The sequence below is a fragment of the Oncorhynchus clarkii genome, chromosome 5 (assembly GCF_045791955.1).
Source record: "Oncorhynchus clarkii lewisi isolate Uvic-CL-2024 chromosome 5, UVic_Ocla_1.0, whole genome shotgun sequence".
Taxonomy (NCBI): Eukaryota; Metazoa; Chordata; class Actinopteri; order Salmoniformes; family Salmonidae; genus Oncorhynchus; species Oncorhynchus clarkii.
In genome coordinates this window covers 36597210-36622485 of record NC_092151.1, presented here as the reverse complement: position 1 = coordinate 36622485, position 25276 = coordinate 36597210, and the positions used below count along the sequence as shown (strand labels likewise).

The following is a 25276-nucleotide window of genomic DNA, read 5'->3' as shown; positions in this document are numbered from 1 at the left end:
TGAGCTAGCAGGAATTTTAGCTGGCCAGGTCGTATTGAAAGCTAGCTACACGGCTCTGAGTCTGGTTGGCACTGGCAGGAGTATGGGGTAACGTTAGTTACAGCATGGCGAGGGTGAATTAAATTCTTCATCTTGTTAGCTAGCTAGCTAGCAACATTAGCGAAGCCAGCTGCAGTCACATATTGGCTACCTAGCAATATGACATAATTTCACATTTCTGGAGGCAGTGGAAACGCAATTTGAGCTAGCCCAACCTGGGTTGACTTCAAAGTGCCAGTGGAAACAGCTGAACTCAGATTGCATGATGCTACTGATGGGACATGATCTGATTGGTTTAATTCTGTCGTGTGCCTTACTGTACTATTCTAAGAGTGTGCTTAGATCATGCTCTTACTGTAGATATATGTCAATATGCTTAATAGATTTATTTTCGATGGGAAATGGACATGGTTTTGTTCGGTTCACGTTCCAAACAGCCCTCAGTCTTTGACCTTGGCACCTGGCTGCTGACTGATTCTATTATCCCAGTTGTCAGGTTTCCCTTTTTTCCCTGTGACTCACTGGCGGCAGTGAGAGCCACTTTAATTATAGCGCCACAACATTCCAGCAGGACAGAATGAGGAGAGAGTGAGTCCACTGGAGAGAGTGGTGGGATTTCAGAGGGAAAGAGAGAGTAATATATTTATTTTTTAATTTCCTATTCTATATATATAGAAATCTAGAAAGGTAGGGGGTGAGATTGTGAGAGAGTAAGAGAGTGAGAGGCTTGGCCCCAGGCCTTATGTCAAATTAAGAGATGGGCAAGCAGAATGCTACTGTACACTGAGTCATTCCTTGATCACTGCTGTGTCTTGACATGTATCTCGCTCTTCCTTTTAGAGAGAAAACAACTACAACAACCAATGGGTCAGAAACTGAACAAAGTGTCGGAAAAGGAGGGAGTTTCAACAAATGCCTCCAATGGAGGACAGCAGTCGGAGCCCGGTGAACAGGGCTGTGGTAGCGGTGGGACTGGGAGCTATGGGAAAACCGAGGGACTGAGTGTCAGCAGCAGCCTGGCCGTTGAGCAGGGAGGCGATGAGCTCACTGCCAACCCGGCCTTGACAGACACCCTCAGTGAGGGGCCAATGAGCACCTCTCTAGGTGAGGAACAGAGCCCCTTGACCGCGGGGGGAGGGAACGAGGGAGGGGACAGAGAAGGCAGGGCTGTCACATATGATATAGAGAAGCCAGAAAGTGTCCTGAACTCTGAGAGGAGCACACAGCACTCAGAGCCCAAATCACAGAATAAAGCTGCGGGTAGTAAGAAAAGGGTAAAAACAATGGAAGGACAAGTGAGGAGTAAATCCCTGGCTGGCGGTTGGCACAGCGACTCAGATACAGAGGATACGACAGATATGTCTAACACAGAGGACTTGGTGATCTCAGAGGCTACCGAGGAGGACTTCGTACTTCTGGAGAAGGATGAATCGTGGTTATCGTCTGATGTGAGGAGCGCGATCTCTAAAATCAGGGACAAAGAGAAGCCACTCTCTGTAAATAGAATAGTGAAGGAGGATACGACTTCTGTCGCTGTTGTGGATAAACCTCAAGACCCTACAACGTCGCCTACTGATCCAAAGAGGAGCGTTTCTTCTGCTGTGGATGATCAGAGGCTCAGTGAAGACAGACTTCAGAGGTCTTCAGGAAAAAAACACCAGGAATCCAGTAAGAAGACCTCACAAAAAGCCTCATCTTTGGGTGATGAAACAAGCAAAACACAGAGTTTGCAACAAGTAACACGGGATGAGGTTACGAGCAGCACTGTAAACACTTATTTTGTTCTTTCCGGTAATGGTAGCAGTGGTTGCAATGCACATACCCGATGTTCACACACAGAATGTTCAGAAAGAGCGGATCCACATTTGGCTGAACCTGCAGGCATCGTGTGTCGCCCGAAGAAGGCTGAAAGAACTGAAGCTGTCAAAGCTATGACAGAGAATGAGGCAGGAAAGACTGTGACTTGTGAGCTCAAAACGGGCATTCAAGGCAAGAAACCAGCTCTCTTGAGTATTGAATCAACCCATGCCAATTCCAAGCCAAATGATATATATAATAAATCCCCTGAAGAAAAAGACTGCACTCATGAGGATTTGGTCCTTTGGAATATAGAGGAAGAACTTGATGAGAAAACAGAAGCAGTAACCACGCTCAACACAAAAACGAAGCCGGCCAAACGCTCAGAGACGACAGATCCTGTTAAGAGTGGTTCACAAACTGAAAAAGAGAGGAAGGCCACAGCCACAGATGAGGATCCACAGGTGAAAGACATGCAGAGGAGGGAGGTAAAGAGAGACTGTGTCACAGACCACAGGATTGAGGCTTGTGAGTCAAATCGGTGCGAACCTGAAGTACTCAGGGCATCTTCCGCATGTTTCCCAGGACATCTTGACACACCAAATCCTCCTCAGCCTCCACCAAGGCCTAAGGCCAAAGGTACAGACAAAAGTGGGAAATCCATTCAACAGTTTGATAATGTAGAGAGCCATTGTGGTAATGTCTCCTTACAACAGCAAACTGAAACTTCTACTGGAAAAGCAAATGAAGTATCCCCATCCACGGATACATGCATCTCCATCACCAAATATCAACATTTAGCTGCTGAACAGTCTCAGAGTAAGACTGAGGCTGTTTTACATGATGCTAAGGAAGAACTTGCTGGTAGTTGTTCTTCTGTGAAGGTAGAGAAAGAGCCAGTACTTCAGAATGCAGTCATATCTCCCTCACCAATTCAGATTCTGAGTGTTACTGAGAATGCCAAAACATCCCTTTCTGATAAGACTGTTAATTTAACGACTGGTAGAGGAACAAACATCCTATCAGCTGCCTCTATGTCTAAAAAACAGGTCAAAGTTAATGTCCTCTCCTGCTCTGTCCCCAAGATGCCACAACTCATAACTGCCTCGTCCTCATGCTCATTAGAACAATGCAATGTGATTCCCTTACCTTCTCTGCCTGTGCCAACTTTAGAGGACAGTGATGGGCAGAGGCAGGTTGTTAGCATACAGATGGAGAGCCAGCCTGTCTGTTACATTGCTGTCATCACCCCACCACCCATCATTCACATTCTGCCTGAGAGGGAAATGGAGAGCACATTGCCAACACAACAAAACAACAGTATGGATTTCACCCAGACAGAGGACAAAGCGACCTCAGGTGCCTCTATAGATCCTTATTTTGCAGGGGAGAGGCTTAAACCAAAGGGGCCTCCTCCACCTGTCCCCAAAAAGCCCCAAAATCCTTTCGTTAAGATTCCAGCTGCAAAAACCTGCTGCTTGGATGAGCAGAAGATATGTGATGATGATTACCACAAGGAGGAGGAGAAGAAGAAGAAGAAGAAGAGGAGACATTCACATCAAGTCAACAAAGAAAATGCTTGTGCCACAGCTCCTCAGGACATGTGTGTGTTATGGGACAACACAGGTGCTGCTTATACTGTACCATCCAACATGTACACGCCAGATAATTTTGATTTTTCACAACAACAAAGGACACCAACTAGAGAGGAAAAGTATAGAAATATCATAGATTTTGATGCTTGGGCACAAATGGTCAAACGTGCTGCAGAAGAGGAAGAACCAAAACAACTTGACATGTTGGATGGACAACCTTTTTTGGAAAAGCAGGCTAAATTCAAAGGTCCACCGCCTCCTGTACCAAAAAAGCCCCAAAAGCCATTTGTTCTATTAGAAACGGTTGCAATCTCAGAAGACATAACTTGTCCTTCAGATGACGAGGAGATACGAGAACTAGAGCAGGCCTTGTGTAAGAGAATGAAATGTGATGATGATGATGACCCTGAACCCCCTGCTGACACTGTCAGCACAGATGTCCGTTGGAAGAACTTTGACCACAGTGACCGTATAGATATCCATAGTGGTCTTGTTGAGCAGCGTTATCGTGATACTGTGTCTGAGCATGAAACTGAGACATACAGGCCTGTGTCTGAGCTCATAAAGGAGACTAACCGGATGCACCAGAGAATCAGGCATGCAGACTGGACAAAACCCCTTGCAGCCAAGTCCATGATCAGACATGCAGACCGGGCAAAACCGCTCACGGCCATGTCCATTGCCGGGGCTGTGGGCCAGGGCCAGAGCCTGAAAGTATCACAGATGAAGAAGGCCTTTGATGTCACTAAGAAGCCTGCTGAAAAACCACCTGAACTCAAAAAAGGTAAGATGGTGCTTTGGATCAATGTTCTCTCTGTCTATATGTCTCCATCATATCAAATGTAATTTGTAACATGCTTTGTAAACAACAGGTATAGACTAACAGTGAAATTCTTAATTGCGGGCCCTTCCCAGAAATGCAGAGAGAAAAAAAGAGAATAAATAGAAAAATAATAACACAAGGAATAGACAATGAGCAACGATAACTTGGCTATATGCATGGGGTAACCAGTACCGAGTCGATGTGCAGGGGTACGAGGTAATCGAGGTAGATTCAATATGTACGTACACAGTAGGTAGGGATAAAGTGACTAGGAAACAGGATAGATAAACAGTAGTAGCAGTGTTAGTGTATGTGATGAGTCAAAAGGGTCAATGCTATAGCTATTGGTTAACTATTTAATGCTTGGGGGTTAAAGCTGTTCACCATCCTGTTGGTTCCAGACTTGATGCATCGGTACTGCTTCTATGACTTGGATGGCTGGAGTCTTTGACAATTTTTAGGGCCTTCCTCTGACACGTCCTGGTATAGAAGTCCTGGATGGCAGGGAGTTCAGCCCCAGTGATGTACTTACTCTCTCTTCCTCCCTCCCTCTTGCTCGCTCACTCTAGTTGGTGTGTGTCTCTCTCTCTCTCACCCACACACACACACAGCCACACACACACACGTGAGGAACCTGAGTTGTAAAGAAGCCATTTTTGCCAGATTGCAGTCTGCCTTTGAGTCAATGACACACACTAGCCCATTGAAACAATGTACTGTTAGAATGTGTTAGTCATGCCGTTTGGTTCAGCCACACTGTACATAGAACCACATGTTTGAGGGTTGGTAATAGTGCCTAATAAGTAGCTGACTCTTACAATGAAAATAAATAAGGTACAGGTTGACTTGGAGCAAACATCTGAGAGATGTGGTAAGCAGGATAGCATGAATGGAGACATTTGGAACTGCCTGCCCTGCAGTTCTCAGAATCACCACCTGCAGGCGCACTAAACATAAGAAAGCGTGTGTTGTCACATTATTGTACACATTATTTTGCTATTGGTTTTGACTGTGCCTTGATGTTTAACTGTAGGCTATGTCCAATCTAGCAGGGTTATGCATTTGCATGGGCGTGTCAATTAAAAAGTAAATTAGGCTGAGTGTGTGACATTTCATGCTGGTTGCATGTACAGGTTGTCTACAGCAAATTTCTCAATCATTTCTGAGACCATTGGCATTGTTCCTCCAAAACGACCATGATCTAGGCCTTGTTGTCTTTTTATTATAGGCCTACTTGTAACAGTGTTGGTGATGCTTTCATAGACCCATTAATAATTTTCAGTGGAGAAAAAAAAAATGTTATTAAAAGAGTATCTTTATCATATAAATAAGACAATTGATATCTCTCCGATATGGGATTCCTATAATGCCTCATATGGAAGAGGCGGGGATGAAACAGGGCGTTGCTTCCGGTTCATGGAATTGCAGTCTGGAGGGAAAGAATACTCGAACGGCTGAACGAGTGTAACAAGGGGAAAATCTTAACGGACGAGGGCTAAACTACCATATTCATGTTTTCAGATTGATTACCTCGTGTTCACGGAAAATTTCGCATAGATTTAGGAGGTAAGGAAAATGGACTGTCCTGTCTTTGCAGTAAACATCTTGCTGCTAGCTAGCCTACCCGGCTGTGCACCGTTTTGAATGGGAACAGCCAGAGCCATGAATAAAATCTGCACTTGCGTCATAATAGCTCACTGACGGTGGTCTATGCTCCAAATTCTAGACGGTAGCATCTTAATGTAAATTCCTAAACATCTTTGTCATTCATTTACTAGACACCGCTGTAGAAAGTCATTATTAACCGCAATTTTTTCCTCCCGGGTGGGCAGCTGCCTTTGGAAATTATTGCTAATGAATAGCACATAAGGAAGTAGCTAGCATTTTTCTTGCCACACAATGCATGGCTATTGTCCACCTTTAGATTATAGAATGAAGAGTAGCCTGCTATGTAATGACTATGATCAAATCTGTTGGTTTATTAATACACTGTACTTACATGTCTACTCTGATCAATCATCAATAACCTGTATTAATCAGAGACATGCATGGAGATGACGGCAGCCTACAGGACCCAGCCATCTAGCTAATAGCTAGCTACATTGCTGAGCTACCTAGCTACATACTCTGGCAGACAATGATGTGTCCAATGATAGGCATCAATGATGCCCAGTCTAATAGCTAGCTAGGCCATAAACGTTTTATAGATGCCACTGGTGGGGTTGTCACATTTCAATCCAAGACTATAGTTATCAGTCTGTCTACTGCACCTCAACTGTTCTTAACCGGAAAATAAGCATGTGGCATACCTTAGTCTGACCAACATTTTAATCATTTTGAACACTAATGCAATATTTTCGTTATAATGTGTCCTGAAGTCGACCTCACAATACCTAGCACCTACAATAGCAAATGGTTTGCATTATTGGTCATGTCACTTTTGCTTGCTCTAGTGGAGTAGTTATTTTCCCGAGAAGGCAGGGAATTTAAACTACAGGGTTATTGCATGTTGATGGATCAGTTTCTATGGGTGAAGTTGGACATTCATTCATCTATCAGGGGTGAGAAGATATTATGTAGTATATGCCATGTAGCAGATGCTTTTAGCCAAAGCGATTTAGTCATCCATGCATTTATTTTTGTAAGGGTGATCCATAGCCACCATGCTCTACCAACTGAGCCACACAGGACCGATATATATGATTGACTTCTGTTTAGCAGCAGAGTATGTATGAGTCTAAAAGTTGCTGACATAACTGTCAATGCTGTATGTTGTGTATAGTAAGGATTTATGTATGACCCTTCCATTCCAGTTACAGCTGCAACTAACTCTGTAAGAAGAAGACTGGGTGATTCCATATCTCTAATTGAACTACAGTGAAAGATGCCGTACACTCAGTAAAAGGAGTACGTAGACCAAAGGTTCATATGGGTATGATCTTTAAGTTGGAGTGGTGCTACCCCAGACTCAGTCCTTTTTGTGCCATGCTGCTCTCTGTAAAGTAGGTCATTGTGTTGAGAGAAATTAGGCATGCGAGGCATGGAGCACATCTTGTTGAATGGTTCATGTGTGTGAGAGGAGAGCCTATCCAGAATGAATCATTAGGGCTGAAACTAGTAATGGAACGAAATGTTCTGTTTGTCAAACCCTGCATGTCCTTCTCTGGCTGCATCGTGCGGTTGTAGTGATGCAAGCTGTGGTCATATAGCGTATGTCCTGTACCCAAGGCTTCGACCCAGGAGAGTATTTGACCCAGGAGAGATGGCCTTGCTGTGCTAATGCCTGTTCCCGCTTCAAAAGAGATCGATGTGTGACTAGGAGAGTCCATTCAGGACAAATTAAGGATAGCATATGTGTAGGCTAATATGATTTATAGGAAATATAGTGTTGCTATACAGTGGGCTCCAAAATTACTGGCACCCCTGACTAGAGGTCGACCGATTTATGATTTTTCAACTCCGATTATTGGAGGACCATAAAAGCCGATACCGATTAATCGGTCGATTTTTATTTATTTATTTGTAATAATGACAATTACAACAATACTGAATGAACACTTATTTTAACTTAATATAATACATCAATAAAATCAATTTAGCCTCTAGTAAATAATGAAACATGTTCAATTTGGTTTAAATAAAGCAAAAACAAAGTGTTGGAGAAGAAAGTAAAAGTGCAATATGTTCCATGTTCCTTGCGCAGAACATGAGAACATATGAAAGCTGGTGGTTCCTTTTAACATAAGTCTTCAATATTCCCAGGTAAGACGTTTTAGGTTGTAGTTATTATAGGACTATTTCCCTCTATACCATTTGTATTTCATTAACCTTTGACTATTGGATGTTCTTATAGGCACTTTAGTATTGCCAGTGTAACAGTATAGCTTCCGTCCCTCTCCTCGCTCCTCCCTGGGCTCGAACCAGCAACACAACGACAATTAGCGCGCGCTAACTATCTAGCCATTTCACTTCGGTTACACGAGCCTCATCTCGGGAGTTGATAGGCTTGAAGTCATAAACAGCGCAATGCTTGACGCACCACGAAGAGCTGCTGACAAAACGCACGAAAGTGCTGTTTGAATTAATGTTTACGCGCCTGCTTCTGCCTACCACCGCTCAGTCAGATACTTGTATGCTCAGTCAGATTATATGCAACGCAAGACACACTAGATAATATCTAGTAATATAATCAACCATGTGTAGTTAACTAGTGATAATGATTGATTGTTTTTTATAAGATAAGTTTAATGCTAGCTAGTAACTTACCTTGGCTTACTGCATTCGCGTAACAGGCAGCCTCCTTGTGGAGTGCAACGAGAGAGAGGCAGGTCGTTATTGTGTTGGACTAGTTAAGGTTGCAAGATTGGATCCCCCGAGCTGACAAGGTGAAAATCTGTCATCTGCCCCTGAACAAGGCAGTTAACCCACTGTTCCTAGGCCGTCATTGAAAATAAGAATGTGTTCTTAACTGACTTTCCTAGTTAAATAAAGGTGTAAAAAAAATAAAATCGGGGCCCAAAAATATGATTGTTATGAAAACTTGAAATCGGCCCTAATTAATCGGCCATTCCGATTAATCGGCAATGACTGGCAATGCACAATCAATACTTAAAAAAATATAAACAATATAATTATGGAGAGAAACTCAAAATACCAATATGTGAGAAATACTGTACTTTATTAATGTTTCAATGGAACCAACCAAAATCATTCAATTATTTAATACAAAATCTATTTAACCAAAATCAAGGTTTCATAATTATTGGCACTCCTCATTTAGTACTTAGTGCAACCACCTCTGGCAAGAATAACAGCATGGAGTCTTTTTCCTTTAATGTTTGACAAGGTTAAGGAACACATTTGGAGGGATTTTGGACCATTCCTCTTGGACCAGATCCTTTCAAGATCCTTCACATTCTTGGGTTTGCGCTTATCAATTGCCCTCTTCCACTCAGCCCACAGGTTTTCGATTGGATTGAGGTCCGGCGACTGAGATGGCCATGGCAGAACTTTAATTTTATTGTCACAGAACCATTTTTGTGTGGATGTTGAGGTATGTTTCAGGTCATTGTCTTGTTGGAAAGTCCACCTTACGGCCAAGTCCCAGCCACCCAGAGACAACCAGATTGTCAGCCAAAATTGCCTGATACTTGGTGGAATTCATTATGCCATCTGTCTTAACCAGTGCCCCTGGACCTCTAGAATTAAAACAGCCCCAAAACATCACTGACCCCCCTCCATATTTCACCGTGGGTATGAGGTGCCTCCCCTTGTATGCATCTCTGTTTCGACGCCAAACATGCTGATGCTGTATCTGACCAAAACGTTCAGTTTTGGTCTCATCTGACCGGAGCACCTTCTTCCAGTCATCATTTAAATGACGTTTGTCAAACTCCAAGCGCTTGCGTCTGTGTCTTGGGGTCAGAAAGGGCTTTCTTCTGGCAACCCTTCCAAAGAGCCTGTGAAATAGCGTCTGATGGTGCTTTTTGAAACCTGGTGACACCAAGATGCCACCAAGGCCTGCAATTATTTCACAGTGATTCTTGGGGATTTTGTTGCTTCTCTCACTATCCTCCTCCCTATCCTGGGGGGCAAAATGCATTTGCGTCCTCTACCCGTGAAGTTTTCAACTGTTCCATATCTTTTTTATTTTTTTATAATTGCCCTGACCGTGCTCATTGGTATATTCAATCATTTGTGGATCCTCTTGTAGCCATTACCAGATTTATGAAGGTCTATGACCATCTGTCTCTTTTTGAACTGCTAGTTCTTTTGTTTTCTTCATGGTGTTGGATGACAAAGAGATATTGCATGTGTGTTACCTCCTTTTTATACCCTAGTGAAACAGGAAGTGATGTAATGGCTCAGTATAGTTCCTTAAGACTTAGATACACTTAAATAAGTGGAATTTAACTTGTGGTTTAATTTTGGTAGATGTTATTTACAAAAATCTTTAAGGGTGCCATTAATTGTGAAACCTTGATTTGGAGGACATTGATTTTTAATTAAATCAATAAATTATTTTGGTTGGTTCCATTGAAACATTAATAAAGTAGAGTATTTCTCACATGTTGGTATTTAGAGGTTATCTCTATAATTATATTGTTTTATATTTGTTTAAGCATTGTTTGTGCATTGCCAGTCAGGGGTGCCAGTAATTTTGGAGCCCACTGTAGATGCAGATGTTTCTGTCACTAGCCCCATTTCATCAAAAAGATGCAAACCCATTGACCTGAGACAGGCTTGGTTGATCTCAGTCAGAAGAAGAATGTAAACGCCGTAGCTCTAGCTGTCATTCACACGTGTGTGAGAGCGGACGGCCCAGCGACACATGTACCAGCTCCTTGTATAATGAAAATGACCTTGACTGAAAGGCCATCTCTTCCCTCAGCATGTAGTTTACTGACTTTCATCTGTCTCTTTCACCACAGGGACGACTTCTGTGTTATTAAGATCAGGACTGTTTCTGTCTGTCCTACCATTCAAAATACGGAGCTCAGAGCTCCTAACAACAATCTATGAGATTATGCCCGGTGCTTATGTCAGGTCAAATGATAGGCTATTTACTACATTCTGGCAGTCCTTGCAAGATTGCGAGGTCATCAGTGAACATTCTGAATAGATGTTGAAGGTAGCAGAACGTGAGTTAATAGTGCAAGTACATAGAATGACTGACTGGCATGCCTATTCTTATAGCCTGGTCTATTATCACTGTCTACCATGCACATTGTGACCACTATATGGGCTAAAGGAAAGATACAACTTCTGCATCCACTTCCTGTGAAGGAAACTAAGCAGGAAACCATCAGTCATCAAAAAACAACATCCCATATGAAGGATGGTGGGAGGATCAAAATTCATTGAATGCCAATTGCCAGCAATAGTGAGTTTCGGCCTAGGTGGCATGTTAGCAAGAATGCCAACTGCACACAGTATCTCCTCAAGATTATCCACCAGGTCAAGGGGGTGTCAAGTACAAAGTTTTAGTGCACACTGCTTGTGATACTTGATGACGTGAAAGGTCTCTGAGTCTGAGCTAAAGGCCCTGAGTGGAACATAGCCCATAAGCATCAGTTCTATTACTGCCTGTCCTGGCTCAGCCCTGGCTGATTTCACAGTACTGTACTGTGGCTATGCACCGCATTCTGTTGGTGGCTATGGGAGACACAAGGAAGCCTTTGATGCTAACCCGTAATTGATTAAGCTCTTCCTGCAGCAGGGTCAGTCAGCTCTTCTGATGGGAGCCTGCTCCCTGTGAGGCGTGATGGGAATCTATCATTGTTGTTATGGAAACAGAGCTATACGCTAGCTAGACAGCGCTCTCGTGGGACTTTGTTTGTGGCCAGCTTACACCAACATGAGCTTGCCAAAGTGAACATTGGGCAATGTGAATAAAGGCTGCCTAAGTAGGCTAATAAGAAGGGCGGTGGATGAGATGCAAAGTTTTCTCAAAATACATATTAGGCTAATGCTTTATACACACAAACTCAGCCATCACCTCATTTGATCAGATGCACAGAAAAGTAGACATCTAAAAGTCTGCCTCTATTCTGACTGGGAGCCAGCTCTGCCATTTAGGCTTGATCCAGTTTAGATAAGCTGTGTTCTTCCATTTAAGGCAGAGATGGGGATATAACTAACTTTATGTCCGAGTCAATGACCATGTCCTGGAGTGGCTTCACATCAACTGAGCCTTTGTTTGGGCAGTGACCACACCAATATTTGTTTTCAGTGTAGAGTGTGTCTAAAGAGAGAGTGAAGTTTTATATTTGTATAGCACTACATGACCAAAAGCATGTGGACACCTGTTCGTCGAACATCTCATTCCAAAATCATGGGCATTAATATGGAGTTGATCCCCCCTTTGCTGCCCCAATGACATTCTAGATTAAACTAATCATCTAGAATGTCATTTTATCTTGTAGTGTTAAGATTTCCCTTCACTGGAACTAAGGGGCTGACAGTAGCCTGAACCATGAACAACAGCCCCAGCCCATTATTCCTCCTTCACCAAACTTTACAGTTGGCACTAAGTATTCGGAAAGGTAGCGTTCTCCTGGCATCCGCCAAACTCAGATTCGTTCATCGGACTGCCAGATGGTGAAGCGTGATTCGTCACTCCAGAACACGTTTCCACTGCTCCAGAGTCCAAAGGCAGAGCTTTACACCACTCCAGCCAAAGCTTGGCATTACGTGCGGCTTGTGTGCGGCTGCTCGTACATGGAACCCCATTTCATGAAGCTCCCAACAAACGGTTAATGTGCCAATGTTGCTTCCAGAGACCGTTTGGAATTCGGTAGTGAGTGTTGCCACCGAGAACATTATTTTTTACGTGCTATGTGCTTCAGCACTCGGTGGTCCCGTTCTGTGAGCTTGTGTGGCCTACCACTTCACGGCTGAGCTGTTGTTGCTTCTAGACGTTTCCACTTCACAATAACCGCACTTGCAGCTTTAGCAGGGCAGATATTTGACAAACTGACTTGTTGGAAAGGTGGCATCCTATGACGGTGCCATGTTGAAAGTCACTGAGCTCTTCAGTAAGGCCATTCTACTGCCAATGTTTGTCTATGGAGATTTTATACACCTGTCAGCAACGGGTGTGGCTGAAATAGCCAAATTCACTAATTGGAAGGGGTGTCCACATTCACTATATATACAAAAGTATCTTGATTAAGTTCTGGGGGAGATTTGAGGAAAGATACTAACGAGACTAGCAAAGTCTCCACCCCCCCTAAACAGAAGCCACATTTCAGTCATGTCAATGGGCCAAATTTCCCATCCGGAACAAAGTTTGTTGTTCATCATCGCATCCCACAGTCTGACAGACGCTATGATACCATTTATGTAACGTGCATCTGTCCATAAGAGATTAGTAACCCCGTTCTAGCATCTGTCTGACATCTCTCCCTCTCTCCCTGTCTCTCCTCCTGATGACAGATATGTTCAGGCGAGTGGTGCGAGCGAGTAAGTTCCGTCATGTCTTTGGCCAGGCAGTGAAGAACGACCAGTGCTATGACGACATCCGCGTCTCCCGGGTCACATGGGACAGCTCCTTCTGTGCCGTCAACCCCAAATTTGTCGCCATCATCATCGAGGCCAGTGGGGGCGGAGCCTTCCTCGTCCTCCCTCTGCTTAAGGTGAGTGTGTCACTGTCGGCCAACCAGGCAGCGTCGTGGCTCCTCCTGTCTCATTGCTCTTAGAACACTTCCTCTCACTGTTGGCCTATATCTCAGTATTAGTTACATTCAGTCGCTCCGTTCTGTTTCAGTATGATTTTGATTATTTGTTATTTCCTAAGGATTTGATTACTGAGAGTCTTTGCAGAGGTCTTTCTTGAAATAGCTCGTTCCTATCACTTCAACTAAATTAGATTACAATGATATTTTACTATTCCGGATATGTATATGCCAATCGAATTTTGTTGGTCCAACAATGTATACAGAACGTGAGGGTGTGCTGTAGTATCTTACTGCAAAAAGGCTCGCCCACCTCTTTCAGGTTTTCTGACCCTATGGAAGACCAACAACTTCTGGACAGTAGTGCTACACGCTGAATGGATTTTAGGTCAAATGTCTAGGTGGTTTAAATTTGGTGAAAGAAAATTTAATTTGAAAGAAGCTTCCTATGCCCGGGATTGATCAGTGTGACAAGAGAGCCGGTGTGTGTGCATGTGTATAGGGGAGTTGTGTGAACAGCCAACAGCAATTGTCTGTCTCCACTCTCCTCTCTCTCTCCCCTCCCTCTATTCAGTACCCAAGAGCTTGCTGCTGTCAGCAGATTTGACCATATATGGAAGTCCAGCACTTTGCATGTCAGGCTGCCTACAGGACCATTTCCTGTCTCTCTCCCGATTGGCTGACGGAAATGTGTGTTGCCTAGAGGATTCTGGGACATGGGTGTTAAAAATGTAGGGGCAAACTCTACATTCAAATATATAAAGCAGAATCACTTATATTGAAGAGTGTCATATTGATGTTGAAATCAAATATCAATTTGCATTATTTGTTCAGGAAAACATGTTTGAGTTTAAAGGGATAGTTCACCCAAATTACAAAATGACATTTAGTTTCCTTGCCCTGTTTAAACAGTCTATGGACAAGGTATGACAGGGAGGGTGAAATAGTCTAACATGCGCACTACTGCAGCGCACAACTCAAACAGTGCTGTGTTGTCTACTGTAGCTGCTGGCAAAGTAATTCAAAGCCTATACTTTATCACTTTCCAGTGTTTCTATTTTTGCCATGTAATGTTATTAAAACTAAATCAGACGGCCTCATAGTAGAATTGTTTACCTAGTCGACTTGTTGTTGTGTGTTCTATGCGACATCTGGTCTAATATGTTTTAATAATTTATACATAATTTTTACCGACATCTTTATTGGGCTCTTTTCTGGTGGTGGAAATTATATTTTTGATCAGCGTCATTTTATTTTCAGATATTTTGGTAGTAGAATGTCCTTCTTAAAAAGTCACCAGAACTGACCTTCACCAGAACTCAGTCCTCCTACATAAAAATTATCCCCGGGAGCACCCCGCACCCCCTGAGCAGGGGACTGGAATTGGTCAACTCCCAGTTTAATACATGTACAAAATTATCCTCTTCCCCAAAATGCATAATGGTCATAACTTTCTTACATTAAAGGGGAGGTTAACTTGGCCCCAGACAATCGATCTGAGATCGACTTAAGTTTCAGTCATGGGATTTTTTTTACCCCTGGTTTTAGCATTTGTGGCACAAATCCCATTAATGGGACCAATATTCACATTTTTCGCGCATCATGTTCAAAAAATTAGAAAGTATCTCAAGTTGATTGTGAAGCTCACAAAAGTCACCTGTGCTACATATACACAAGCAGCCCAATTCTGATATTTTCCCCCAATAATTAGTCGTTTCACCGATCACCTCAGATATTTTTCAGAGCTGATCTGATTTATCAAAAGACCAATTTAGTGAAAAAAAGATCAGAATTCAGCTGCCTGTGTAACGCATGATTAAACATGATTGGCTAAAAATGCTAATATCGGTCCCATGACTTGAATGGGATTTGTGCCACAAATGCTAAAACGTTAGCATTTGGAAACCGTGCCAGCCACTTATAGTAACAAACACCATAGACAAGCAATCAATCACATCTATTTTAATCAGTATGGTTGTTGTAAAGGCATTTGCATTACATGCATTCACGCCCTCTTGTTACACTTGCCTCACTGACCCTAGAGTACTGGATGGGATGCAATTATTCTAGTCCACTTGGTTAATTAGTTTACATGATCATATATTTCCTTCATCCCCCTTAAAGAGACTGGTAACTGTTTCATTGCTTAAAGGGGCACTACGAGATTCTGACATTTCAGCCGTTTTTCGACAGATTACAGATTTTCGATTTGGAGTCAGATTCACGAGTTCAGCAACGCATGTCTCCAAACACCATTATTCACAACAATTAGACTGTATTATCCATGGAACGGAGATGATTGTTTGAGTGAATATGTAACTCCCTGGCTGTGTCTTGTAAAATAAAATACATCTCCCTTTGAGTGTGAGTGTGTTCTCAAACATCTGTAATATCTGTTCTAGTCACTTACGGGAGACGGGAGGTCTGTCTGTCCCTCATGTAGCAGTAGCCTATATCATGGTCAGATGTCAACCTACACTGGAAATCAGTGATTGGGGGAAAATGTATACAGTAAAGTATAGCAATGTTATTTGACTAATATATCGATTCTATGGCTTCAGTAGTATCAATTCTCTATAAAAAAAAAAACGCTAGCGTTAGCTAGCCCTAGTCGGCTGTTCCTGCGCCAAAACTCTGGTATTTCTTCTCTAGCTTGTTATCCATCCGTTATCCGTTTTCAGCCATTTTTATGTCCATGTGGTCAAAACTCATTTTACTCATGGCTCTCTTGTCCCTCTGCAGTAGACATGGTGAGCATCAAATTGCAATAAAATTGCAGTATTGAATCAAAATACATATAGAATCGCAATACACATCGTATCGTGATGTCCCTGGACATTCCCAGCCCTACTGGAAACGTGATTGTTACCGATGTCTTGTTCTGGAACTGATCTGCATTTCCCCTGAGAGAGAGGCCTGTGTATGGGGAGTCTAATTAGTGAAGATACTCAGTCAACAAACCCAAACTATCCCTCCCTCCTTGATCTGTATGATAGGCTATGTTGTGAATATGAACTTACTGGCTGCTGTTCCCACTCCTCCTTGCAAGTTGTTACCGTGACAACAGCAGTAATGGCAGACAGGGAGTGCCAGTTAGGCCCCAGGGGGTCAAACCAGTGATTAGATTGCTTCTCAATTCCAGCATCTCATAATTAGGAGTTTTGAGAGCCTGATATTTCTATTTAGTATTAATGGCTCATTGAGAGAAACACTGAAAAAATATCAACATAGCTGCAGACTTAATGAATCATTAACGAGAATGCAGACCTCTCTAGCCCTATACCTTGCCATAGCGATTACTCTTGGTGGGGGTGGGGACAAATTTCTTTATCAGTGTGGTATTTTTTTTAAATGCTGAGGTTAGTTACAGCCGTAGTCCGGGACCAGGCTAGTTGTAAATAGGAGAACCAGTTTCTCACACAGCCCTTTCGTGACGTCACTGAGGCCTCAGTCCTGCCATGCACAGAGTCGGTGTCAGCCTGGATTAACCCAAAGACAGAGGAGCTGAGCGAAATAAGTGGGGGGTCCTCTCCTCATCACTCATTGATCCAGTTGACGGCAGAGGTCACACGCTGACCCCCAGGTTGCTCATGTCATCTAGAGGCCCTCTGATTGGATGAATGGTATTTTCTTTAGGAACGTTAGCCAGCGGAGTTTGTAAACGACCACGTATAATCCAGCCTTGGTTTTGATTTGATGATAGTAAAGATGATGAATGGTGCTGAAAGTAATAGTTTAGAAATGCCAGACATACAGTAACAACAATAAATGGTCTGTCTCCCAGGGAGAGTAGTATGTCCTTTAGCCTGACGCTGTATTTCTGTCTCCTTCACAAGTCAACCCTTGGTCTTTGCCAGTAGGATTGGGGGGTTCAGTTTTTCCCCGTCCTTTGTTACTGATCTCCAGCAATCATACCAAACCTCCTCCTTTCTCTCCAGACGGGTCGCATAGACAAGGCCTACCCAACAGTATGTGGTCATACGGGACCTGTCCTGGACATCGACTGGTGCCCTCACAATGACCATGTCATCGCCAGCGGCTCTGAGGACTGCACGGTCATGGTACGTACATCTAGTTTTCACTGCTGACATCGTCCGAATGGTGTCGCTGTGACACTATGTTCAATATGCTGTCTTACCTACCTACTGCACGCTTGGACGCCTTGTGTGCATCTTGTGAAGTCAAGCTTGTCAACCCCTGTAGATTATTTTGCAGGGAACTCGGTGACATCTCTGCGAAAGACCTGAGATTCATATTGGATCAATAACCCTCCCTGTCTGTCTGTGCTGCAACGTTAACCTCCATGGTGTGCTCTATACACAAAGCATGTGTCATAGCGTAATCAGAACCCCAGCCATATGGAAATGGTGGGGCGGTGAGGTCATCCTGTCAGTATGTCTCGCGTCCTTATTTGGTCTCGCCTGTAGCAAGAGACTGATAAGTCCACTGAGTGGTCCGTACAATATTTGATCTAATTGAATGTATTTTATATGATACGATAGACCTTAACGATGGAATACAAGAACATTGTAGAAAGGTCTGCTCTCTGAAACATGAAGTGTTACGCAGGCCTTATTCCTCTCCCTTCCTTGTTTCTGAACAAAGGGTGTGTTGTCCCCACCAGCTCTCTGCTGCCACCTTTAGACTAAACACTGTTAGCACATCCTGGTAACATTAGACAAGCACATCAAAGATTGTATGAAGATGCCTAGAAACTGATTCTCCAATAGAAATTGCTGATCGGAGCCTCCCGAGTGGCGCAGTGGTCTGAGGCACTGTATCGCAGTGCTAGAGGCGTCACTACAGACCCGTGTTTGATCCCGGGATGGATCACAACAGGCCATGATTGGGAGTCCCGTAGAGTGATGCACAATTGGCCCAGCGTCTTCTGGGTTAGGGGAGGGTTTGGGTGGGGGGGGGTCTTTTCTTGGCTCATTGCGCTCTAACGACTCCTTGTGGTGGGCCGGGCGCCTGCAGGCTGACCTCGGTCGTCAGGTGAATGGTGTTTACTCCAACACGTTAGTGCAGCTGGCTTCCCGGGTTAGGCGAGTGGGTGTTAAGGTTTGGCGGGTTTTGGAGGACACATTACTCGACCTTCGCCTCCCAAGCCCATTGGGGACTTGCAGCAATGAGACAAGATCGAAATTGGGGAGAAAAATTTGGTAACAAAAACAGATCACGATGTCATGGCCAAACTGCGTTCAAGTTCATGTGCAGAAACTTGCTTCCATTCAGCCACAAAAGCATTAGTGAGGTCGGGCACTGATGTTGTGTGATTAGGCCTGGCTCGCAGTCGATGTTCCAATTCATCCCAAAGGTGTTTGATGGGGTTGAGGTCAGGGCTCTGTGCAGGCCAATTAAATTCATCCACACTGATCTCGACAAACCATTTCTGTATGAACCTCGCTTTGTGCCCAGGGGCATTGTCACATTAAAACAGGAAAGGTCCTTCCCCAAGCTGTTACCACAAAGTTGATAGCACAGAATCATCTCGAATGTAGAGTTAAGATTTCCCTTCTCTGGAATTAAGGGGCTGAGCCCAAACCACGAACAGCCCAAGGCCATTCTTCCTCCTCCACCAAACTTTACAGTTGGCACAGTGCATTCGGGCAGGTAGCGTTCTCCTGGCATCTGCCAAGTCGGACTGCCAGATGGTGAGGCATGATGAATCACTCTAGAGTATGCGTTTCCACTGCTCCAGAGTCCAATGGAGGTGAGTTTTACATCACTCCAGCTGACGCTTGGCATTGGACATGGTGATCTTAGGCTTCTGTGTGGCTGCTCAGCCATGGAAACCCATTTCATGAAGCTCCCGACGAGCAGTTCTTGTGCTGACGTTGCTTCCAGTGGTAGTTCGCAATTCTGTAGTGAGTGTTGCAACCGAGGATAGACGGCACTCGCCGGTCCCGTTCTGTGAGCTTGTGTGGCCTACCACTTCGCGCCTGAGCCGTTGTTGCTCCTATAAGTTTCCACTTCACAATAACAGCACTTACAGTTGGCCAGGGCAGAAATTTGATGAACTAACTTTATTGGAAAAGTGGCATCCTATGACGATTCCACGTTGAAAGGCACTGCACTCTTTAGTACGGGCCATTCTACTGCCAATGTTTGTTTATGGAGATTGATTGCATGGCTGTGTCCTCAATTTTATATAACTGTCAGGTTGTGGCTGAAATAGCCAAATACACTAATTTGAAGGGGTGTCCACATACTTTTGGTTGTGGAGTATACCTTTTAGTCTGTTCGTCTCCATAGTTAGAAATGAGAAAATCGCTAAAGACAAGTAGAAGCTAATGGCATCATGACTAACTTAATCTCTGTGTCTCCAGGTGTGGCAGATCCCAGAGAATGGGCTGGTCACCCCGCTGGCTGAGCCTGTGGTGGTGTTGGAGGGACACTCCAAGAGGGTGGGCATCGTCACCTGGCACCCCACGGCCCGGAACGTCCTCATGAGTGCAGGTAGAGACAGCTTTGACACTCTGCTCTCACACAAGGAGTGTGGCATGTTCAGCATGGAGTACATTTGTTACATCAGCTCTGAGAATACAAGGCCTCTTCTATATTTTCCACTCTACTGTAGGACTGCACTCTGCTCTGAGACAGAGGCATGTGGATTCTGACTGTAGTTTGTTTGTGTCTGTCCTTCCAGGCTGTGACAACCTGATCATCATCTGGAACGTGGGGACGGGCGAGGCCATGATCCAGCTGGAGGACATGCACCCTGACGTCATCTTCAGCGCCTGCTGGAGCCGCAACGGAGCCCTCATCTGCACCGCCTGCAAGGACAAGAAGATCCGCGTAATCGATCCCCGCAAGGAGAAGATTGTGGCGGTGTGTGGGCTGGGGACTCTGGGGGTTGGCTTGATATGCGCTCTTCTCTTTCATACTCATTCACAAACACATACACACCCTCCTACCGAGACGTGTTATTGGTGCTCAAACATACGATCCTCTCTGACGGATGTGCTGTGTCTTTTCAGGAGAAGGACAAGGCCCACGATGGAGCACGGCCTATGAGAGCCATCTTCCTGGCTGACGGAAACATCTTCACCACCGGCTTCAGCCGCATGAGCGAGCGGCAGCTAGCCCTCTGGAACCCTGTACGTCACCTCCCAACCTCCCAACCAGACGCCCGCACACACACACACACATACACACATAGACGTTCATGCGCTCATAGATGCACATATCCTTATCTAACCACTTATCTATCTAAGCACATGAAATGTATTTATTGTGTTAACAGAAAAGCATGGAGGAACCAATATCAGTCCATGAACTGGACACCAGTAATGGAGTGTTGCTGCCTTTTTACGACGCAGACACCAACGTGGTGTACCTGTGTGGGAAGGTGAGGATGATATGCTTGTTAGAGATGTCATGTATTTCCTAAATCCCTGTCTTATCCCCCAGACCCGATAGCACCAATAGTTTCCCATCTGGATGGCGGATTAGTGTGAAGTCCGTCTTTCTGGGAGGATTTGTCGTTTTCTATGAACCTGACACTGTTAAAGTGCAGCGGCAGAGTATCGCTCGGGTTTTCTCAGTAAGCTCTCGTCTCTGTTCAGGGTGACAGTAGCATCCGGTACTTTGAGATCACAGACGAGGCTCCGTTCGTGCACTACCTCAACACCTTTTCCAGCAAGGAGCCCCAGAGGGGTATGGGGTACATGCCCAAACGTGGACTGGACGTCAATAAGTGCGAGATTGCCAGGTAACAACCATACACTTAGAAAGATGGCTTTGACACCTTCTCCTTTCGTCCACTAGAGGGAGGGCATGTTGCGCTATTTGAGAGAACAGTCCCAATGCCTTTGATTCCCACAGCTGTACATCCTCATCATATTTTATCTATTTCCCTTGCAGGTTTTATAAACTACATGAGAGAAAGTGTGAACCAATCATCATGACAGTCCCCCGAAAGGTTTGTCTCCTTTTACTTTTTGACTAATTATTTTTAAAGTTGAAAGATATTGATGCTATAAAAAAGAGTGCAATTGTCTTTCAGATGTGGGCAATATTAAGAATGGATTACAGTCCACCACTGACTAGAGTACAATCCTAACTGATACCATTACGTCTCTCTCGCCATCCCACTCACACACGTACAGTCGGACCTGTTCCAGGATGACCTTTACCCGGACACAGCGGGACCAGACTGTGCCATCGAGGCAGAGGACTGGTTTGATGGGAAGAACGGTGAGCCTATCCTGATCTCCCTGAAAAACGGCTATGTCCCCGGAAAGAACCGTGACCTCAAGGTGGTCAAGAAGTCCAATGTCCTGGAGGGCAAGCTAGCCAAGAAAGCAGAGAACACCTCACCTGCCCAGAGCAAGGCCTCTCCACATCCCTGTACAGTGAGTAGGACTGGACAGTTACCGTAACAACAACATAGTGAATAAAACTGTACTGTAACACTGGCAACAGTCAAGATGTATTAAGGTAAACAAAATAAATCAGTGACTAGATTTGGATCTCAAAGATCGATATTAAATCGTTTTAGCCATTAGATGGTTTGTGACGACGTCTCTTGTCATTTTTTAACTTGTAGTTCTTTCTCTTATTTATCACAGCAAAATGAAGGGAAACTGGAGGAGCTACTGCGAGAAGTCAAGTCGCTCAGAAACCTTGTCACCCTACAGGACCGCCGAATTGCCAAACTGGAGGACCAGATCTCCAAGGTTGCCATCTAAGACTCGACCCCCGCTCAGGACCATTCATTGGTTGGGAGAGAATCAAGTGTGCGGGGCCAGCCACTGGCAAAATTGTAGAATTCGGCTTCATCAATTCCGCTTGGCATCTTCCCAGCGACGATCCCAAGCACGCATTCCAAGATGAACTTTTTTTTTTTCTCATCATGCCTACCCTCACACTTTCCTCTAAAAAACGTAGAGAAAAAACTGTTGCAATTCATAGTCCACTTTTTACTGGGGATGAAACGCATTTAAATATCTGCCATTTTTTTGTTGAATGGAAAGTCTTACCATTTTGTTATTGTTTTAAATTGTGGTCAAGAACATTCTGATGTGAAGTTTTTACTCAATGCCATACTCTCTACAGTTGTATGTAACCATCAGTATTGCCATATTCCCTTGATTTTTGTGCTGCCAAATTGAAATGGTGTGTGTGTGTGGTTCATGCACCACTTTTACATTTTAGATTTTTGTGTCTTCTCTCCTGTTGTGCATTCCAGTTACAGACTATACTATCATAGAATAATTTAGTCAAAGATAATAATTATTTTCAAACCAACTATAGCTGTTACTGTTGCAAAAGAAAGACAAATAAGTCTGCATTTCTTTTTTTTTCTTCTTTTTGCCAAGCCAACTGCTTGTATTAAGCATCAGGTCACTGAATGTGAAGGAAGTGCTTCTGATCATACTTTTAGCTTCTGCTCTTCTGGGTATAGATTTGAACTGTGGCGGTGTCTGGAGGCAGTGAGGTAAACTGCAGCTCTCGCTGGTGTAAATGTTGTGTAAGTGTAGTGGTGCCTCCGTCACTCTGTGGCTGGTATTAGGGGTCAATCTGAGGTCCCCTCTCCGGTGCATGCTGTGGCATTTGGAAAGGACCACTCTCAGCACTTGTTTCACTCAAACCTTTGACATATAGTTCTGTGCATGCAATAAAGATTTTACTCATGCACATGTCTTCTCCACAATAAATCCCTTAAATTCTTTCTTTGCACTAACTTCTCCTTCTGTCCTTTCTCCTCTGTTTTGTTTTCCTGGCCTGCAATGAAATGATCCACACACTGAAAACAGGCAGAGCAGTGCGGAGTCTGATGCAAGACAGATCAAGTGGGATTTTAGAAACCATTATGCTAATATCCTACCCCCAAGACATGCTAACCTCTCACCGTTTCAATAATGTGAGGTTAGCATTTTTCACTTATAATTTTATTCACTTATAGCCGATTCATTCCGGGCTATCCGTAACTATGGTAGCTTCTACATTAATGTAGAAGTGTTGAAACATATTTTTACAGTAAGAGTGACTCCAAAATCACACAATACATTATTTACCATTCATTTCAATTGGACACAGAATGATCTGAAACGCAACCAAAACAAACAAATGAATCTAACAACTGTGTAAAGTCACAAACTTAATGTAATCATTGTGTTAGGAATATGGGACCAAATACTAGACTTTTGCCTACTTTAATAGACATAGAAGTGAATTTGTCTCAATACTTTTGGTCCCCTAAAATGGGGGGGGGGGGGCTATGTACAAAAAATGCTGTGATTTCTAAACAATTCACCCAGTAAGGATGAAAATACCCTCAAATTAAAGGGGACGGTCGTCACTTTAACATAGTCATTGTATCATTTCAATCCAAAGTGTTGGAGTACAGAGTCTAAATTACAGAGGGCACTGAAATGATACAATGGTCTTATCAAACATTTGTTTGATAATGACATAGAAACTGAAATTATCATTAAACAAGACATCCAGAATTCAAGATCCAATAACTAGTCTCAGTGCAATCATAAGACCCTTTGTTCCGACAACAGAGAGAATGTAAAAACATCAAAAGCGTAGAGTAGGGGTTCTCCTGGCTTCCTGTCCAGACAGAGGCTGCATCTCCTGTGGTTCTGGTTGGGGCTGTTCTTATCAGACAGAATGGGAAGGGAATGGGGTCAGAGGGGCTGTGTCTGGCAGCCAGACAGACAGAGAGAACCAGTGGGTGGATGAGGGGATGAAGGTGGACTAAGGGGACCTTGTAGGTTAGATGAAAGGATAAAAGTGTAAGGATGAGAGTTCAAGGAGGACGAAGTGGATTTGGGTGGTCTGATGGGAACTTGTTTTTTGGGGGACATGTTACCTACCACATACTTTTGTATACTATATATACAAAAGTATGTGGATGCCCCTTCAAATTACTGGATTCATCTTTTTTAGCCACACCTGTTGCTGACAGGTGTATAAAATTGAGCACATGGTCTTGCAATCTCCATTGACCAGTTGTGGAAAAAGTACCCAATTGTCATACTGGATTAAAAGTAAAGATGCCTTATTAGAAAATTACTCCAGTAAAAGTGAAAGTCATCCAGTAAAATAGTAAATGTCTAAAAGTATTTGGTTTAAAATATACTTAATTATCAAAAGTAAAAGCATAAATAATTTCAAATTAATAAACAAACCAGATAGCACCATTTTCTTGTTTAATGTATGTATAGCCAGGGGCACACTCAAACACTCTGACATAATTTACAAAGGAAGCAGATCAGAGGCAGTAGAGATGACCAAGGATGTTCTCTTGATAAGTGTGTGAGTGAATTGGACCCTTTTGAGCATTCAGGGAAAACGTATGGAGTAAAAAGTACATTATTTTCTTTAGGAATGTAGTGAAGTAGAAGTAAAAGTTGTCAAAAATATGAATAGCAATGTAAAGTACAGATACCCCCAAAAAACGACTTATGTAGTATATTAAAGTATTTTTACTTAAGTACTTTACACCACTGCCATAGACAAACATTGGCAGTAGAATGGCCTTACTGAAGAGCTCAGTGACTTTCAACGTGGCACCGTCATAGGATGCCACTTTTCCAACAAGTCAGTTTGTAACATTTCTGCCCTGCTAGAGCTGCGCCGGTCAACTGTAAGTGCTGTTATTGTGTTGTGAAGTGGAAACATCTAGGAGCAATAACGGCTCAGCCACGAATTGGGACGTGCTGTAGTGCGTAACACGTAAAAAATAATCTGTCCTCGATTGTAACACTCACTACAGAGTTCCAAACTTTCTCTTGGAGCAACTGTTCGTTGGGAGCTTCATGAAATTAGTCAGCCGCACACAAGCCTAAGATCACCATGCGCAATGCCAAGTGTCTGCTGGAGTGGTGTAA

The 25276-nt window shown here is 43.6% G+C and overlaps 1 protein-coding gene across 2 annotated transcripts; it reads left to right on the top strand.

Moving 5' to 3' along the window:
- The first annotated feature begins 606 nt into the window (after positions 1-606).
- On the top strand, positions 607-23118 carry LOC139408744 (coronin-1C-A-like). 2 transcript variants are annotated; one of them, XM_071153023.1, is made up of 12 exons: positions 607-673; positions 880-4215; positions 13192-13391; positions 17369-17491; positions 19760-19889; positions 20080-20261; positions 20411-20530; positions 20677-20781; positions 20999-21144; positions 21297-21354; positions 21542-21787; positions 22004-23114. In XM_071153023.1, exons 2-12 carry the CDS (start codon positions 903-905, stop codon positions 22121-22123), a joined length of 4743 nt encoding a protein of 1580 aa, XP_071009124.1. In that variant the 5' UTR covers positions 607-673; positions 880-902; the 3' UTR covers positions 22124-23114. The 2 variants fall into 2 exon arrangements, with proteins under 2 accessions (XP_071009124.1, XP_071009126.1); XM_071153025.1 differs by lacking the exons at positions 607-673; positions 880-4215 and adding an exon at positions 5655-5820 and having other exon boundaries at positions 22004-23118.
- Positions 23119-25276: the final 2158 nt, after the last annotated feature.